An 18,936-nucleotide genomic window follows, 5' to 3' on the forward strand; every position below is an offset into this window, starting at 1 on the left:
AGGAGTTTATTGAAATTCTATAGTAGATATAATTGAAAAACTTGAGAAATTAAAACATTGCTTCGGGAAAAAAATGGGTTAGATCGCTGGCAGAGACAATGGGATGAAAGTAGTAAAGGAAGACGTTTTTATAGTACAAGGAAATATGTACAGGAGATGGTGTCATATAATGAGAACAGAAGGGAGGAGGTTATGTTGTGTAGGAGGAGATTCGGGCATATGGGATTGAATTTATCTTTTGAAATTGATAAGGGAACATGGTACTGGAATGTGTAATGGCTATAGGTAGAGGAAACCGTTGAACATGTATTACCATTTTGTGGAATGTGTGTAGGTTTTTTGACAGGGTCAGAGGTTGGCCGGGGGTGGGTGGTATTTTGGGTGGGGGTGATGGGAGTAGTGAGGTTTGTACGGAGTTATTTTATTAGAAATCCAGGGCTGGTTAAGAGAATATCGTGGCATAGATAGGTCTTCACACTCCAGTACAGTAGGTGGCGGTGTATGCGCTTGTCAGTTAATTGCGATTCGCCAATAAAACTTAAGATGAAGAAGAAAGGCAACGCAACTACTGCGGTACGTTATGAGTTGGCCTGCCTACTTACTATATCCTGGAACGACTTTTTTTTCTTGCTATATGTAAGACATAGGCTACATTGTAGCCAATATGTTCCTGTCTGTAAAGTGGCCGGTTTAGATTGTTGTAGCATATATTTTTGCAGTGAAACCATATTCAACTAAATTTAAAGACGTTGGATGTTTATTTTATTTTATTGTTTGACTTTACATAAGGCGTCTGAAAAAAATGAAAGTGTATTTCGTCGTGTGTGTGCTGAGCACGGTGGTAGTTTCTTGTTCGGGAGAAAATAGTCGCTTCGAGAAGTCATTCAACTATTTCCCTGGAATGATGAAAGTCCTCCGGGAGACGCTCACGGATTTGTCCGAGGAGGCGCACGGTTACCTGGTCCACCTTCTCGGGGCAAGGTCCGTTGAAAATGCACAGAAGGTGAGGAACAAAGAATAGCCGGCTCTAAGTTTAGATTTAACAGTAGTTCGAATCATAAATTCTTAATCTAATGTCAGTTCTTTTGTCGAATTAGGTAGGTGTAAGTAGTAACAAGTCGGCCATATACGGGAACCCTTATGCACGCTTGTTTTAGTTCCGGATTTAGTGACCCAGATGTTTGCCTCAAACAGAACCCTCTATCAACTCCCTCTCGACCCTCCTATCAGTGTTTCTTTCAGGTGGTCAAGTATCTGGCTGAGGCAGCGGCCAGTGGAACGAATGTGGTTATGAAGTACCTCGCCCAGTTCCTGATGGCAGCAGGAGTTGATGGTAAACAGCTGGGATCATTCGTTATAATATTAAAGGCAAAACAGATGTTAGATCAACACTCCTATTCCCACTTTAGGAATACAGGCCCAGAAAGCTATTGCAATACTCTAGTCAGTCACCAACACTGTTCCCAGAGAGCTAAAGCATGTCACGTGCAGGCCTTTTGTTTCAGCCCAGCACTAACACACCGAATCAATGTCTCGATGAGCAGTTGACTAGTTGGATCGGGTGTGTTAGAGCAGGGCTGGAGCAAAAAACCTGCACAACCAGTGGCTCCCCGGGACCAGGGCTGATAACCGGTGCACTATTCAATAATGGGACAGACAGTTGTCAACACAAAAATAATCATTTCAGATAAGTCATTTTATTGATTGATCCCACATCATGCAACATCTCAACACACAACCCATATACAGTGCGATGGTACACTCACATTGTCATTTACTGTAACTGTTCTCTGTAGACACACAACACAAAACCAGATGAAAGTCTGACCTGCCAAGGGAGCCCGTTACCCACTGACAGACATGCCCTGGATTAGGTGTGTGCGCCAGACGGGGAAACCTTTTTCTCCACATTGCCAACAGTAACCTACTAGGCTTTGTGACTATAACTACCGGTACAATAATTACATAGCAACATACTAAAACCACATTTTTGCCAAGTCTTGGAATGGAGACAAGTAAAAGGGAGCATTTTAAAATTGCTAGGCCAGAAAATGCACTAATATCATGTATCTATTTCTTTCTCTCCTCCAGTTGAAATGCCTGTTAACAGTATCACCCCAGATGCTGTGGTCTATATCGGTCAGTGGCTTCTGCTGGCTCTCATTGGCTACTGGCTGCTGTCCCTGGCCTTCCGATTGGTGGCGTCCACTCTGAGGCGGGTCCTGTGGCTACTGAAGCTGGGTGTGGTTTTAGGACTGTTTTGCCTGATCCTAAGTGACAGTAGTGCTGGAACGGAGACTACGGCGCTGCGATTGGCCGGCCTGGTGAGCGTCTGCGTCCTATTGGGTATCGGGAATTCTGGCACCGGGGGCGACAACACCTACCTGGAGGATCAAGTGCGGGTGCTAGAGAGACGAGTGAGAGAAATGGAGAGGAGGAAAGAGAAATGAGGGGTGGATGGATGGGAACTGAAAGGCCTTGTTTTGTACATTAACCTAGGTCTAGGATCGTAACAAGGACGTTGTACATAAAGTTTTGTAAAAAAAAAAAAAAAAAATGGTATCGTTTTGCATAATGAAGCACTTTGCCTTTTTCATAAAGATCTTAGTTAATGTGTGTGAGAAACAGAATTGACCGCAAATATGATTAGCTTGTTTTAAAAGGAAACAGACGGACAGAGTATTGTGTTTTCTTTTTATTGAGGTGGACCCATGCATGTCCTACAATAAATGCTTTTGATATTCACAGAATAGAAACACTAAACATGTCATTGGAAATCATATTTTCTTCATGTCTACACGGATCACCTTTCATTCTCACACCTTTCCAGTTATGGCAGCATACAACACAAACAAGTTCTCAAACAAAACAGATGCATACTTCCTATTACCTACATTTGAGATCTGTCCATTCCTTTTTAAAGCATGTTGGGTGTAGGGGGATGAGACAGTTGGTGAGAAAAGCAGTTTTGGGAAGAACGTTTTAAAAGTAACTGCAAAAGTTTAAGCGTAATCAAGAGGCCTTCTCATCTGCCCTTCTCCAATTGAGATTTTTCCTTGACCAACTAGGGCCAGGAGTTTACTGTTCTGGTTACATGGTCTGGAAATGACCTCTCCCTGAATATAATCATGTAAAATGCATTTTCCTCACCCCCTGACCTGGGGTACATTCATTAGGAAACTAACAGAAGCAACCAGGTAGGGGACAAACTGAATTTGTCCCAAAAAGTTGTTTGCTTCATTGTGCACTTATGAATACACCCCAGGACAAGAAGGCACTGGATGCGTTTGTGTGATAAGGCTTAAGCAAACGACTAGATGAAATTCGAGGAGTGAAATCGGGGGAGGAACAACTGCGACAGCCAAAAGTTTGGGCACGTGGTTTTGCACCAAATCTCAGACGAACATAGCAGTGTTGCCATTGTTATGAAAGTATTTCTTTGTAATGTTAAAATAATCATGTCTCCAACTCCCATATCACACAATCATAATTTGAAATCATGCGGGTGTACATTGTACAAACAATGAGAGACTCGTATCACATTCATTTTGTATATATCCACTGTATACATAAATCAAGGCAAAGTTGAAATGACAGCAGTTTCATATGTAGAACTAAAATGATACACCATGCATATAATGAAAAACAGCTATACTTTGGGAAGTTAAGGCATTTCTGATTGTATTTGCATATATATATATATATATATATATATATATATACATACACAAACACTTTAAATATACACAACAGGAAGTGGCTACCTGACTGGCGGAGAGCTTTACTTGGTCTACCGAGTGGATGATGATTTGTCCTAGCATCTGATTTTATGATTAGGAGTGATGTTGGTTCTGATTGGATTATGATACACTTAGAAAAAAACATTTCCAAAAAGGTTCTTCGGCTGTCCATTTTTGGTTCCAGGTAGAACCCTTTTTGGTTCCAGTAGAACCCTGAAAAGGCAGTTATCGGTTGTGTTCCTCTCCTCAGACATTGCTGACGAATGCCAGATCTTACAACTCTTGGATAGCTATTTTACGTATCAGCTAACCACATGTTATCGACTGTGCACGACGGCACAGCCGATGACGTGGTACGCAACCATTGGTTGATGCATGCAGCGCCTCCGCAGGGGAACACGACCAGAGTGTTTGATAGATGCCATACATTAAATTGGTGGAAGCCCTCAATGGCACTGCCCATGCCAATACTGCCTTTTGGCCACTAGAGGCCTCTATCATTCTATGGGCTACATTCCAATTATCTTGTACACTCCCCTTCTAAAAATAAATGGACTGGGAATATGGTGGAAACTCCCTCAATACATTTTTTGCACCAATCCAATGCTTAAATGCATGAGAGGGAGTGGATCAGTGCACACTTCTGGAGAAGGGTAGGGATCGTGGCCTCTGATTCATGTTCCCCCCCCCGCCCAGACATTTTGACTGACTTCATCACAGCTATACAGGAAATAGTCCTTTTAAATGATCTCATTTCCTTCACTAATATCCCATTTATACAGAGACAAAAAAAATAAAAATGTGGTTACTTTTGTTTTCGTATACGTGAAAGGAGTAAAGGAGTATCCCTCCCCATTTATATAAGTGGTCACAGTCAAGGAGATGAGCAAAGGAAGCCATTGAACCGTATTCGGGACGGAGCCGTGGCATCATTACTAAGGCCGCTCCTGATTGGACCGATGACAGGCGTTCTACAGGAAGTTGGTGGGGGCGTTTTTTCCTGTGTCGATGTTGAACTGGAAGGCTCCGCCTGTGGAGTGCAGAGCTTCAGAGGTGGGTGGGGGGGACCTTGGGGGGAGGAGGGAGGAACAATGTCAGAAGGTGTGTATATAATTAATATAATTAATATAATTAATATAATATATTAATATAATATATTAATATATAATAATAAATAATATAAAATATAATATAAATAATAAATTATTTATATATATATATATATATTTATATAAATAATAAAATATATTTATATATATTATATATATATAAATAATAAAATATATATATAAATAATAATATAAATAAATATATATAAAATAATAATATATATATATATATATATATAAAATAATAATATATATATATATATAAATAAAAATAAAAATATATATATATAAATAATAATATATATATATATATAAATAATAATATATATATATATATAAAATAATAATAAATATATATATATAAAAAATAATAAATATATATAAAATAATAATATATATATAAATAATAAATATATAAAATAATAAATATAAAAATATATATAAATAAATATAATAAATATATATAAATAATATAAATATATATAAATAATAATAAATATATATATATATAAAATAATAATAAATATATATATAAATAATAATATATATAAATAAATATATATAAATATATATATAAATATATATATATATAAATAAAATATATATATATATATAAATATATATAAATATATAAATATATATAAATAATAATAAATATATATAAAATAATAAAATATATAATAAATATATATAAATAATAAATATATATAATATATAAAATAATAATAATATATATATATAAATAAATAATAATAATATATATATAAAATAATAATATATATAAATAATAATAATATAATATATATATATAATATAAATAATAATATATATATAAATAATAATAAATATATAATATAATAAATAATAAAATAATAATATATATATATATATATATACAAATAATAATAAATATATAAATAAATAAAAAAAATAATAAATAATAATAAAATAATAAATAATATAAATATAATAAATATATATAAATATATATATATAATAATAAATATATATAAATAATAATAAATATATATAAATAATAATAAATATATATAAATAATAATAAATATATATAAATAATAATAAATATATATAAATAATAATAAATATATATAAATAATAATAAATATATATAAATAATAATAAATATATATAAATAATAATAAAAATATATATAAATAATAATAAATATATATAAATAATAATAAAATATATATAAATAATAATAAATATATATAAATAATAAATAAATATATATAAATAAATATATAAATATATAAATATATATATAAATAATAAATAATAAATAATAATAAATAATAATAAATAATAATAATAAGAAGAAATAATAATAATAAATAATAATAAATATATATATATATATATATGAGTGTGTATGAGAGAGTGAGTGAGGACTGACCTGGGGTGGTGGATGGGCAAGGAGGGGATCAGCAGGAGACATGTTCTCTATCTTTATCTCCTCCTTCCCTGAGGGGGCGCTGTACATCACCGGCGCATACCCCTGAAACACACACACAGTTACGCAAGCTTCCACACACACATACTAACTACACTCTGAGATGAGAAGGCTCAAAACCAGAGTGGAATATGACAGCCACAAAGGAAAAGAGGGAAGTGGAGTGAGAAAAGACACTATGCAACGGTTAAGTAGAGATATACCATCGGCACCACAGGGTACTGGTTAGGTGGCCCACTCTACTGTTAGTGGTCAGAGGAGAGGCACAGTTAGATTGTAGAACAGAGGGAAGAGGAGTAGGGGCTGATTTGTAGAGTTGTATAGAATCAAACAGGGTTTACTAGCATAGAGTGGAATAGAACAGAGTACACTCTTAGAAAAAAAATGTGCCATGTAGAACCTTGAAGGGTTCTTTGACTGTCCCCATAGGATAATCATTTTTGGTTCCAGGTAGAACCCTTTCTACAGAGGGTTATACATGGAATGCAAAAGGGTTCTACCTGAAACCAAAAAGGGCTCTTGTATGGGGACAGCCAAAGAACCCTTTTGGAACCCCTTTTTTCTAAGATTGTAGAGTACAACTCCCTACCATCGGAGGAGCACCAGGGTTGTACTGTGGCTGGTTGGGTGGTGGGCCATTCCACTGTGAGGGCTGGGCAGGGGGGTACAAAGGGTCCTGGGAGGGGTAGCCTGGGTTGAAGCACTGAAACAAACCACAACAAAACACTGTCACACTCTTTTCGTTTCTTTTCCCGAGGAATTTCACCCCTGACGGGGGGGATTATGAGGGTTCACTAACAACCATACCAACCGCTGATATAATGGAGAGATTTGTGGACTCAGAGAGAAACATAATGGAGGAGAGATGGATGGACTCACTGGTTGAGGTGGGGGTCCGGTCCATTGAGGCTGGCCAGGCATCCCAGGGTTGGGGGGAGGGTAAACCTGAGGGTAACCTCCCTGTACATGGAGGAGCACCACAGTAAAACAGAGGGACTCAAACACTATTGGTGTTGTGTAGTTGTGATTATGTTGTATGTTCTTGGATGCTATTTTTACGCATCTGCACTCCTGCCTACACAATTAACCCTCGTGGGACAAATCAAGTATTTTGAATTGAATACTATATGCGATATACTCATACAAGTACTGTACATAAACAGATACTAACATGGACAACCACAGTTCCCAAAGTTAGATAGGACTTATATACTCAACACATTATGGTTCATGACAAGACGAAGATAAGAAAATGACACACAGCCGTGGCCAAAAGTTGAGAATGACACAAATATTAATTTTCACAAATCTGCTGCCTCAGTTTGTATGATGGCAATTTGCATATACTCCAGAATGTTATGAAGAGTGATCAGATGAATTGCAATTAATTGCAAAGTCCCTCTGCCATGCAAATGAACTGAATTCCCCCAAAAACATTTCCACTGCATTTCAGCCCTGCCACAAAAGGACCAGCTGACATCATGTCAGTGATTCTCTTATTAACACCGGTGTGAGTGTTGACGAGGAAAAGGCTGGAGATCACGCTGTCATGCTGATTGAGTTTCAATAACAGACTGGAAGCTTCAAAAGGGAGGGTGGTGCTTGGAATCATTGTTCTTCCTTTGTCAACCATGGTTACCTGGAGGAACCATGTGCAGTCATCATTGCTTTGCACAAAAAGGGCTTCACAGGCAAGGATATTGCTGCCAGTAAGATCGTACCTAAATCAACCATTTATCAGATCCTCAAGAACTTCGAGAGCGATTCAATTGTTGTGAAGAAGGCTCCAGGGCGCCCAAGAAAGTCCAGCAAGCATCAGGACCGTCTCCTAAAGTTGATTCAGCTGCGGGATCGGGGCACCACCAGTACAGAGCTTGCTCAGGAATTGCAGCAGGCAGGTGAGAGTGCATCTGCACGCACAGTGAGGCGAAGACTTTGAGGATGGCCTGCTGTCAAGAAGGGCAGCAAAGAAGCCACTTCTCTCCAGGAAAAACATCAGGGACAGACTGATATTCTGCAAAAGGTACATTGATTGGTCTGCTGAGGACTGGGGTAAAGTCATTTTCTCTGATGAATCCCCTTTCCGATTGTTTGGGGCATCCGGAAAAAAGCTTGTCCGGAGAAGACAAGGTGAGCGCTACCATCAGTCCTGTGTCATGCCAACAGTAAAGCATCCTGAGACCATGTGTGTGGTTGCTTCTCAGCCAAGGGAGTGGGCTCACTCACAATTTTGCCTAAGAACACAGCCATGAATAAAGAACGATACCAACACATCCTCCGAGATCAACTTCTCCCACCCATCCAGGAACAGTTTGGTGACGAACAATGCCTTTTCCAGCATGATGGAGCACCTTGCCATAAGGCAAAAGTGATAACTAAGTGGCTCGGTGAACAAAACATAGATATTCTGGGTCCATGGTCAGGAAACTCCTCAGACCTTAATCCCATGGAGAACTTGTGGTCAATCCTCAAGAGGCAGGTGGACAAACAAAAACCCACAAATTCTGAGAAACTCCAAGCATTGATTATGCAAGAATGGGCTGCCATCAGTCAGAATGTGGCCAAGAAGTTAATTGACAGCATGCCAGGGCAGATTGCAGAGGTCTTGAAAAAGAAGGGTCAACAAATATTGACTCTTTGCATCAACTTCATGCAATTGTCAATAAATGACTTTGACACTTACGAAATGCTTGTAATTATACTTCAATATTCCATAGTAACATCTGACAAAAATATCTAAAGACACCGAGGCAACAGACTGTGAAAATGTATATTTGTGTCATTCTCAAAACTTTTGGCCACGACTGTATATATAGAATCACTATCTATTCCAATGACATATAAAACACAAGGCAAGCACAAACCAACACACCACAGTATGTAGTTAAGTGTATAAAGAATAAATGGATAATGTACCATGTTAGGATCTGGACCATGATAGAACGTCTGCAATAACCACAGAAAATAAAACACGTCACGTTATTACCGCTCAACTACAAAACACCATGCGTGTCATTATTATAGTAGTGCAGCATGGGAGATGAGGAGAGACCGATTAGAGGGAGGAACCTAAGAGCAACTTCTACATGGAATTTGTCCCAAACGGCACCATATTCCCGAGTGAACTAGTTTTGACCGGAGACCTATGGCGAGAATCGGGTGCCATTTCATAGCCAATCCACCATCTAACTATCCCTCACCGGCACACCAGGTCCAGGGGACACCCCTCCTCCGGGCATGTTGTAGCCGGGAGGGGGGTGCAGAGTCTCGGGGTTGTCCAGTTGGATGGCGGTGGTGTCAGGGGATTTGTTCTTGAAGATCCTCTTCCGGCAACAGAAGCAGATACTGGCGGGGATACCAAGCAGGAGGAGGAGGGCCATGAGGGGGTTGCCTGCTTCATTCTCATGTTTGTCTGGAGGGGGATGGGGGAGAGAGAGATGCAGAAGGAGCGAGACGGGAAAGTTAATTTGGGAGACATTGCAAAGCCGTAAGGGGAACAGGAGGGAATGATTGACAGACGACATGTGTTTCACTCTATGCATGTTGTATTCTATCCCCCCCTCACCCCACTACCCCATAGCTTACTGAGCAGCCCTGTAGTCCTACAAATAACCAACTAATTAGTGACAAACAGGGACATATGAGCTGCGAGCCAAACAATGTGTGTCCTGAATGGCACCCTATTCCACTATGGGCCCTGGTCAAAAGTAGTGCACTATATCAGGAATAGTGTGCCATTTGGAACAAAGGGCCAGTATACCAGACCATTGGGACGGGATCCTGATGCTGTGTCTATTTCCATGACCTACTCGAACTTCAACATGACCTAACAGAGGTAATTTAATTCTAAGTCTATGCAGCCAACACCACTTGTCTCTCTCTATACAGCACCAGTTGGTATCTCTCTGACTTGTTACTACTTACACTATGCACTAAGCATACTTGGATATTTGTGGACTAGTTTTGACCAGAGCCCAGTGTACTAAATAGGGTGCCATGGGGTGCTTATTACATACGCTGCAGCTACTGTTAAATATCCATCCTGTGGCCCAGTCACTTTACGATTTACGATCACTTTACAGGGCCCATAGTGGAATAGGGTGCCATTCCCTACCTACAGTGGGGAGAACAAGTATTTGATACACTGCTGATTTTCCTACTTACAAAGCATGTAGAGGTCTGTAATTTTTATCATAGGTACACTTCAACTATGAGAGACGGAGTCTAAAACAAAAATCCAGACAATCACATTGTTTGTATGATTTTTAAGTAATTAATTTGTATTTTATTGCATGACATAAGTATTTGATCACCTACCAACCAGTAAGAATTCCAGCTCTGACAGACCTGTTTGTTTTTCTTTAAGAAGCCCTCCTGTTCTCCACTCATTACCTGTATTAACTGCACCTGTTTGAACTCGTTACCTGTATAAAAGACACCTGTCCACAGACTCAAACAGACTCCAAACTCTCCACAATGGCCATGACCAGAGAGCTGTGTAAGGATATCAGGGATAAAACTGTAGACCTGCACAAGGCTGGGATGGGCTATATTACAATAGGCAAGCAGCTTGGTGAGAAGGCAACAACTGTTGGTGCAATTATTAGAAAATGGAAGAAGTTCAAGATGACTGTCAATCACCCTCGGTCTGGGGCTCCATGTAAGATCTCATCTCGTGGGGCATCAATGATCATGAGGAAGGTGAGGGATCAGCCCAGAACTACACGGCAGTACCTGGTCACTGACCTGAAGAGAGCTGGGACCACAGTCTCAAAGAAAACCATTAGTAACACACTATGCAGTTATGGATTAAAATCCTGCAGGGCACGCAAGGTCCCCCTGCTCAAGCCAGCGGATGTCCAGGCCCATCTGAAGTTTGCCAATGACCATCTGGATGATCCAGAGGAAGAATCAGTAAGAGCATTGAAGATAGGTCGTGGCTGGGTCTTCCTGCATGACAACGACCCGAAACACACAGCCAGGGCAACTAAGGAGTGGCTCTGTAAGAAGCATCTCAAGGTCCCGGAGTGGCCTAGCCAGTCTCCAGACCTGAACCCAATAGAAAATCTTTCGAGGGAGCTGAAAGTCCGTATTGCCCAGCGACAGCCCCGAAACCTGAAGGCTCTGGAGAAGGTCTGTATGGAGGAGTGGGCCAAAATCCCTGCTGCAGTGTGTGCAAACCTGGTCAAGAACTACAGGAAACATATGATCTCTGTAATTGCAAACACAGGTTTCTGTACAAAATATTAAGTTCTGCTTTTCTGATGCATCAAATACTTATGCCATGCAATAAAATGCAAATGAATTACTTTAAAATCATACGTGATTTTCTGGATTTTTGTTTTAGATGTCATCTCGCACAGTTGAAGTGTACCTATAATTACAGACCTAAATGCTTTGGAAGTAGGAAACACCCCATTGTATATGTACAGACCTCTACTAAATAGTCAGACCTCTACTTCCCCCATTTTGTTACAGACTTCCTGTAACGGAAGACTTGGTGCGTCCAAACTTCTTCCATTTAAGAATGGAGGCCACTGTTCTTGGGGACCTTCAATGCTGAATACATTTTTTTGGTTCCCTTCCCCATATCTGGGCCTCGATAATCCTGTCTCGGGGCTCTAGAGACAATTCCGATATGGACCTTCGTGGATTGGTTTTTTTCTCTGACATGTACTTTCAACTGTGGGACCATAGAGACAAGTTCGTGCCTTTTCAAAATCATGTCCAATCAATTGAATTTAACACAGGTGGACTCCAATCAAGTTGTAGAAACATCTCAAGGAGGATCAGGATGCACCTGAGCTCAATATTTCTGTATTTTACAAAAGCTTCTAAAAACCTGTCTTCACTTTGACATTATGGGGTTTTCTGTAAAGTAATGAGGATTATTTTAGACAATTTTAAGAATAAGATGTGTTACGTTACAGCCTTATTACCTCATACCCCTGCTCATCAACTGGGTATTGGTACTCTGTGTATATAGCTATGTTATCATTACTCATTGTGTATTTATTCCTCATTATTTATTATTTTTGTCTTTTGTATTGTTGGGAAGGGCCCGTAACTAAGCATTTCACCAGTCCTACACCTGTTGTTTTAAGAAGCATGTGACATAACTGTAGGTTTTTTTTCATGGTTTGGAACGCAGGAAGCGTCTGCGCAGACCAAGGTTTGGAGTGAAGTAGTATCCCTCCCAACACACTCACGATAACTCAGTAGAAGTGAGTAACGCTGCAGAGCTAACTAACAATCTATGGCAACACAGCGAAACCACAACCTGTGAGTTCCATCCTGACGATGGCGACCACCCGGTCTCGCGTGTCCTTCAGCGTGTAGTAGCCCACGTCCGAGGTGTTGACGTTCTGGATGCTGATCTTGGTGGAAAGGGTCTTGACCCGGTTCCAGTAGTCCGGGAGGTCCTGGGCCACCACTGCCCCATCATGCACCAGGGTGACGTTGGCGTTGGCGCCCGAGAAGGAGAGCGTGGCGTCGGCCTGGTCGATGCCCTCCAATGAGATGTGGAGTTCCTCGCCCACCACACACTTCGTGTACTCACGCCTGGCTGAGAAAAGGAAGAACATGTTGCATTAGGGGAAAAGGGTGAGAAAGAGGGTGTACATGAAAGGGTGAGAGTTGGGGGTGGGTGAGAGAGAGTGTGAGAAAGAGAGACAAAAAGGCCAAGACAATAACAAAGTAATTGTTATGGCTATCTAATTAAAGGGATAGCCATAGTCCCAGGGTCAGATGAACTCGTGGATACCATTTATGAAGGACATTAGAGGTAGTTTTGCGAGCCAATGCTAACTAGCTCTAGAGCATGCGAGCTGTTCCTATAGACTTCCAGTCATTGCGCTAACGCTAGTTAGCAACTTCCTTCAAACAGAGACATAAAAATGGTATCCACGAGTTCATCGGACTCTGTGGAAGTAGGATGAAGGGCTTCGTGCCAAAATCCCGAAATGTCCCTTTAAATAACATGCAAAGCACTCACTGGTCACAGCCACTTTGAGCGAGGAGATCTCCTTGTTCCAGTAGTCTCTCTGGACATAGGTCCCCTGGTCCTTGTAAGTCACCTTCAGGGGGCAAAGGTCAAACAGTTAACAGGGATGATAAAATCAAACTTTCTTTATAAGTGCATTTAAAATCTCTTCACAAAAATGTTTAAATAATATATGAAATGAAGAGGTAGAGGATGGTAGGTGCATTTCTGGGACAGGTGTTAAGTGATATTAACAGTACCGGTCAAAAACAAGTGGTGAGTTGTTATAAGTAGGATACCATCTCCTCAAATCCCCGCTCAATGACCTCTGGTGGTATGATCTGAGTTTATATACTTTATTCTCCCCGGGGGGGGGGGATTTGACTTAGACAATTAAAGAGACAGTCACTCACTTTGTCCAGATACCAGCTCCTGTCAGTTCCTGTCCCAGACACCTTTCCTCTGGTGGCCCGGGATCCACGGTCCCAGTACAGGTACGTCTTCAGGGGCTCTGCAGCGGGGGTGAACTCCAGCTTCACAGCACTCTTCGGGAGGTAGATCTTCAGCTGATGCCCGTGGGACAGACGCTTGTGCAGGTCGGGCACCACGTAGCCATCTGAGTGCGAGAGAGAGAGTGAGTGAGAGAATATGGATGAGAGCAAAAGTGGAGAGAGAAAAAGGGTGTGAGGATTAACACATTTTACTCTACATTATCTGAAGCCGTGGTAAACACAGATAATGTAGCTTGAAACCCTTTTAAAAACAACTTTCATCTACAAATTCTTGGCATCTGCTGACATTGTCTCAAATGGCATCTTCACTATAAAGTGCACTATGGGCCGTGGTCAAAAGTAGTGCCCTATATAGGGAATAGGGTGCAATTAGTGACGGGCCCTAGGTTTCCTGTTGCCTAATGCAGTTGGTGGTGTAGGAAGGGGTGGTGTAGGAAGGTGTGGTGCAGGAGCCGTAAACGGGCCCTACCTACACGGCAGTGTACTTTTGAACATTCCTGTCTATTCATCTTGAAATGTCAACCGAATCCTCCTCCGGGATATCATTTGTCCATTAACTGTGTTGTCACATGTTTTTTTTTGGGGGGTTTGTTCATGACCTTTCAGTGGAATGTAAAAGAGCCAATAAAGCGGGAGTGCCGTGGGGTGCTGGTGACACTCCCCGCTCGCAACTCCCGGCTGGGGATCGATCGGGTTCAAAAATCATTATGTCATTCTTCCCAGCTTTCTCCCTTTCTCCACCCCAGTGTCATTTATTTACTTTCCTCTTAAAAAAAAAAACACACACACACATACATACATACAGGAATACACAGGAAGCTCCAACTCACCCACACTGAGAACAGTGCCCAGCAGGATCCAAAGACTCCACATCATCTGTATTTGCATATCACAAGAAATATGATAAATTATATTATGAACAGGTTGTGGGGGGGGTTAAGACAGACGGGCATGTTAGGACAGTGTTCCCCACCGCTACCCCCCGTCATGTCTCAGAACAAACTTTATTGTACAACCCTTCCTGTTGTTGTAATGCTTACAGTCCTCTCCCACACACAGCACAACCACCGTGGAAAAAAATACACAGTTTACCCACATCCTCTGGAATTTGCACACTACAGAAGTGTGTGAGTCAGTGTGGAATTCGATGCTTCACATTTGGTGATTCTATGGCAATATGGCTCTGTGATAGGCTATAATAGTTTTATACCTTTGTGTAGCCTAACCATCAAACAATCTCTGAAACTTTATTTTAATCATTGCCACACTAAACCGAAGGTGGGCAATTTAATCAGTCACTTGAAATGATTACAGAAATGTTATAAAGAAACTGATCATATCTATGATTAGGCTACATTGACCAGTCCACAGGCCTGTAGACCATAGCATGCAATTTATAATATGCATTTTTTAAACTTTTAAATAAATGATTTATTATGACGTATAATCTATTCTCGGGCATCTCTCCGGCATGATCTATAAAAACTAGGAAACAAGCATAACCGTTTGATAAGGATCGGACCATTCTCCCCCACCCACCCAAATCAAACTGGCTGTAGCTCAGGACCTGAAGCAAGGATATGCATATTCTTGATACCATTTGAAAGGAAACATTTTGAAGTTTGTGGAAATGTGAAATTCATGTAGGAGAATATAACACATTAGATCTGGTAAAAGATAATACAAAGGAAAAAAAAACATGCGTTTTTTTTCTTCATCATCTTTGAAATGCAAGAGAAAGGCCAATATGTAACTTAGGAATCTAAGGAATCTTTAGATTTTGACCACTAGAGGGGAGCAGTGAATGTGCAATGTTTTAGACTGATCAAATGAACCGTATTTCTGTTCAAACTGTGTCAAGACAGCCCAAATGTGCCTAATTGATTTATCAATACATTTAAGTTCATAATTGTGCACTCTCCTCAAACAATAGCATGGTATTCTTTCACTGTAATAGCTACTGTAAACTGGACAGGGCAGTTAGATTAAATTCTTGTTAATCTTTCTGCCCATTTCAGATAAGTCTATGTCCTGGGAAATGTTCTTGTTATTTAAAATCATCATGCTAATCCCATTAGCGCACGTTAGCTCAACCATGCCGATCATATAAGAGGTTAAACGGCCTCAACCTGATGAGGATCCATAGAACACTACAGTTAGTAGTGGCCGTCTCTGCAGAGAACTGGCAGTTCACATGGGGCTGTATAATCTACAGAGAATGATGCTTTTACTTTGGGAGTGGGACAATAGAATTTAAGCAACAACGACAAAAATCTAACAAACAATGATGAACCAGAACCACATTCAAGCAGATTTCTAGGAATGAAGGAAGTCTACTATTTTATATTTTCTTTAAAAAAGGTCCAATGCAGACGTTTTTTTTAAAGAAGCTTCTTAGCAAAGAGAAATTTCTCAAGCAAGATTTTGGTAGGACTGTCTTGAGTGGTCGGAGTGGGGAGGGTAAAACTGAAAACTAGCTGTTATTGGCAGAGAGGTTTGGAGACAACGGGGAGGGAGGGACATATTAGTTAGACCTTATTGGTCTATAAACTAATTTGCCGCCTGGTGATGTCACAAAGCAGGCCAAAACTCCATCCCACCAAATCAGGCTGTCTTTTCAAATAGCTATTACACTAAAAAGGGGATTATAATTTTCACAGTATTATTCCAACCCCATAGTGTGGAAATTAAGAGTTTATTCCCAAAATGCTAGATCCACCAATTTTTCACATTTGTTTTTTCATCAGAAATTCTTGATTATGGGCACCTTCGTGTGTTTATTATATTATTGTTCTCAGATTAATAATTCATAGATGTGTATGAAAAACGCTATTTATGAATCATTTAACTGAAATGGAATGTTCATATCCTGTATATTTGACTGTGATATGTGGGCATCTCAAGTCTCTATTTTAAGATTAATCCACTTACTGTATGTCATTATGGAGAAGAGCATCTGCTAAATGAATAAAATACCAAATGTAAATGTTTTGCCTACAGATCTCATATTACTGCATCGAATTATTTTGGTATAATATGTTTGGACATTAATGTCACAAATGTATAATTTGTATATTTCTTTATAAAAAATGTAGTTGTTACATTTGACTGTGGAAAACCTAGCAGTACTACTTATTTATTTGAGAGTGAGGCGGATTTATGTACCTATAGCATTTTGCTGAAAAAAAACATACGATTATTTTGTCTCTGAAATGAAACCATCAAGTGATAGATTTTAAACAAATACATGTCTGTCCTCAACAGTGTCTCTCTCCATTTTCCGGGAGGAACTTCACGCAGTGAGCGGAGATGGCAGAACTGAAAGGGTAGTCTGAGCATAGTGAAAAGAACGCCGCGGGCGTATTCAGACGAACAGCAGAAATTCTTCGCGTATTTATTCCGCGTTCAAATCTACTGGGAACTCGTAACTGGGAACTAGGAAATCTACGACTTCCGACTTTAGTGGATTCTAAACAACTGAAATCGGGAAAGAAACGGGCTCCGACTGAAAAATCGATTTGAACGGTCAACCCGCTCGGAATTCCAACTCGGGAACTCTTTCTAGAGCTTCGACTTTCCGACCTGAAGATCACTGATGTCACGAGTTCCCAGTTGTCTTAAACGCCGTATTAACACTGCGAAGCCGGTCCAGGGCACACGTGACTTCCCACTTTGATTCATTAGTGATAGAGTTCCAAATGGCACCCTGTTCCTCTTAGTGCACTGCTCTGGCCAATTCATTTAAAATCTATCACTTGATTTGTTATTTGGTAAATATTTTCTTAACTCTTCGTGAACTGCAGTTGGTTAAGGGCATTACACGGTAAAGTCTAAATTATAGCAGGGGTAGGAAGTCCGCAGGACATGGGCATCAGGTAATAATTTATACTATTTACAACTAACAGTGATAAATGTCCATTGGGGTGGAGGCAGGGTAAATGTCCGTTGGGGGAGGGTCGGGTGTCAGCGGCTTTGGAGTGGAGTGGCTGTACCAGGTTGTGATGCAGCTCGACAATATTATCTCGATGGTGTTCCTAACACTGCGAGGGCCATCGAGGACAGGTCACATTTCAAATTAAACTTAATTTGTCACATGCGCAGAATACAACAAGTGTTGACCTTACCGTGTAAAGCCCTTAACCAACAGTGCAGTTCACGAAGAGTTAAGAAAATATTTACCAAATAATAAAAAGTACAACTTTTTTTTTTTATCAAGTGAGATTTTAAACGAATACATGTCTAATTGAACATCCCCATGCCATGATTAGATAGTGAAAAAACAATTTATTTAATCAACATTTCTGAACATGGATATGCAGCGTTTTGGAATGAAACTCTTCAAATATACATAAAAAAACACAGGATTGTCACGTTTTGGACTGCACTGTGCCATTAACGCCTATAGTGCGGTTCACTGTGACCGGGAGACAGCGAGTCTGACTCAAAACAATATGCACACACGCACAACCCACCTTGCACGAGACAGGGAGACTCGCACGCAAGCGCCCAGACACCATGGATTACGATGCAATAAAAATAACAAGAATCTCCAAAGCAAATTTCAAACAAACATCACTGAACAAGGCAATTGAAGTAAATCCTACAAAGAGTGTCAATTGCCTGTTGCAAAGAAACAGCCTGAATAAACTAAAAACCACAATGTAACATTTCACTTTGAGCAGTAAACATGGATCTCACACACACTTCTTATTGTGCATGCAGAATAAATAGATAGGCGACATACCTTGATATGAAAGAATCCAGGTGATTCTTTTGCTGTTTTTCTCCTCATAACAGTGTCTCTCTCTATTTTCCGGGAGGAGCTTCACGCAGTGACCGGAGATGATAGAACTAAAAGGGTAGTCTGAGTTTAGTGGGGGGAAAAAACGCACGGGCGTGTTGAGACTGCTAATGACGGACGAGTAGACAATGGACCTGATCGGACAGCTCAGAGCCTCTGCTCTTTTCTGTCCATAAGAAACAATTGGATTGGTGGAAGAGACAGGGCAGGCCAGGAGCAAGGAAGGAGGGTGTGGTCCAGCAAGGCAGCAGAAATTCCTCGCGTATTTATGCCGCGTTCAAATCTACTGGGAACTAGGAAATCTACGACTTCCGACTT

General features: G+C 40.1%; 2 protein-coding genes across 5 annotated transcripts; one reads left to right on the forward strand and one right to left on the reverse strand.

Annotated features, from left to right (window-relative positions):
• Positions 1-538: 538 nt before the first annotated feature.
• Positions 539-2,763, forward strand: LOC112261367 (transmembrane protein 109). 3 transcript variants are annotated; one of them, XR_006084520.1, is made up of 4 exons: positions 539-1,003; positions 1,231-1,333; positions 1,797-1,874; positions 2,092-2,307. XR_006084520.1 is itself a non-coding variant. In XM_024436648.2 (3 exons), the coding sequence occupies exons 1-3, from the start codon at positions 803-805 to the stop codon at positions 2,448-2,450; spliced, it is 651 nt and encodes a 216-aa protein (XP_024292416.1). In that variant the 5' UTR covers positions 544-802; the 3' UTR covers positions 2,451-2,763. The 3 variants fall into 3 exon arrangements, 2 of the variants coding, with proteins under 2 accessions (XP_024292416.1, XP_024292415.1); XM_024436648.2 differs by lacking the exon at positions 1,797-1,874 and having other exon boundaries at positions 544-1,003; positions 1,243-1,333; positions 2,092-2,763; XM_024436647.2 differs by lacking the exon at positions 1,797-1,874 and having other exon boundaries at positions 547-1,003; positions 2,092-2,763.
• Positions 2,683-18,822, reverse strand: LOC112261365. Of its 2 annotated transcripts, XM_042329732.1 has the most exons (10): positions 18,562-18,812; positions 14,648-14,693; positions 13,719-13,921; positions 13,318-13,399; positions 12,604-12,888; positions 9,524-9,735; positions 7,203-7,283; positions 6,913-7,026; positions 6,265-6,368; positions 2,683-4,805 (listed from the first exon to the last, which is right to left on the reverse strand). In XM_042329732.1, the coding sequence occupies exons 1-10, from the start codon at positions 18,607-18,609 to the stop codon at positions 4,712-4,714; spliced, it is 1,269 nt and encodes a 422-aa protein (XP_042185666.1). In that variant the 5' UTR covers positions 18,610-18,812; the 3' UTR covers positions 2,683-4,711. The 2 variants fall into 2 exon arrangements, with proteins under 2 accessions (XP_042185666.1, XP_024292414.1); XM_024436646.2 differs by lacking the exons at positions 2,683-4,805; positions 6,265-6,368; positions 6,913-7,026; positions 7,203-7,283 and adding an exon at positions 9,045-9,269 and having other exon boundaries at positions 18,562-18,822.
• Positions 18,823-18,936: the final 114 nt, after the last annotated feature.

This window comes from Oncorhynchus tshawytscha, linkage group LG11, assembly GCF_018296145.1.
Source record: "Oncorhynchus tshawytscha isolate Ot180627B linkage group LG11, Otsh_v2.0, whole genome shotgun sequence".
Lineage (NCBI taxonomy): Eukaryota > Metazoa > Chordata > Actinopteri > Salmoniformes > Salmonidae > Oncorhynchus > Oncorhynchus tshawytscha.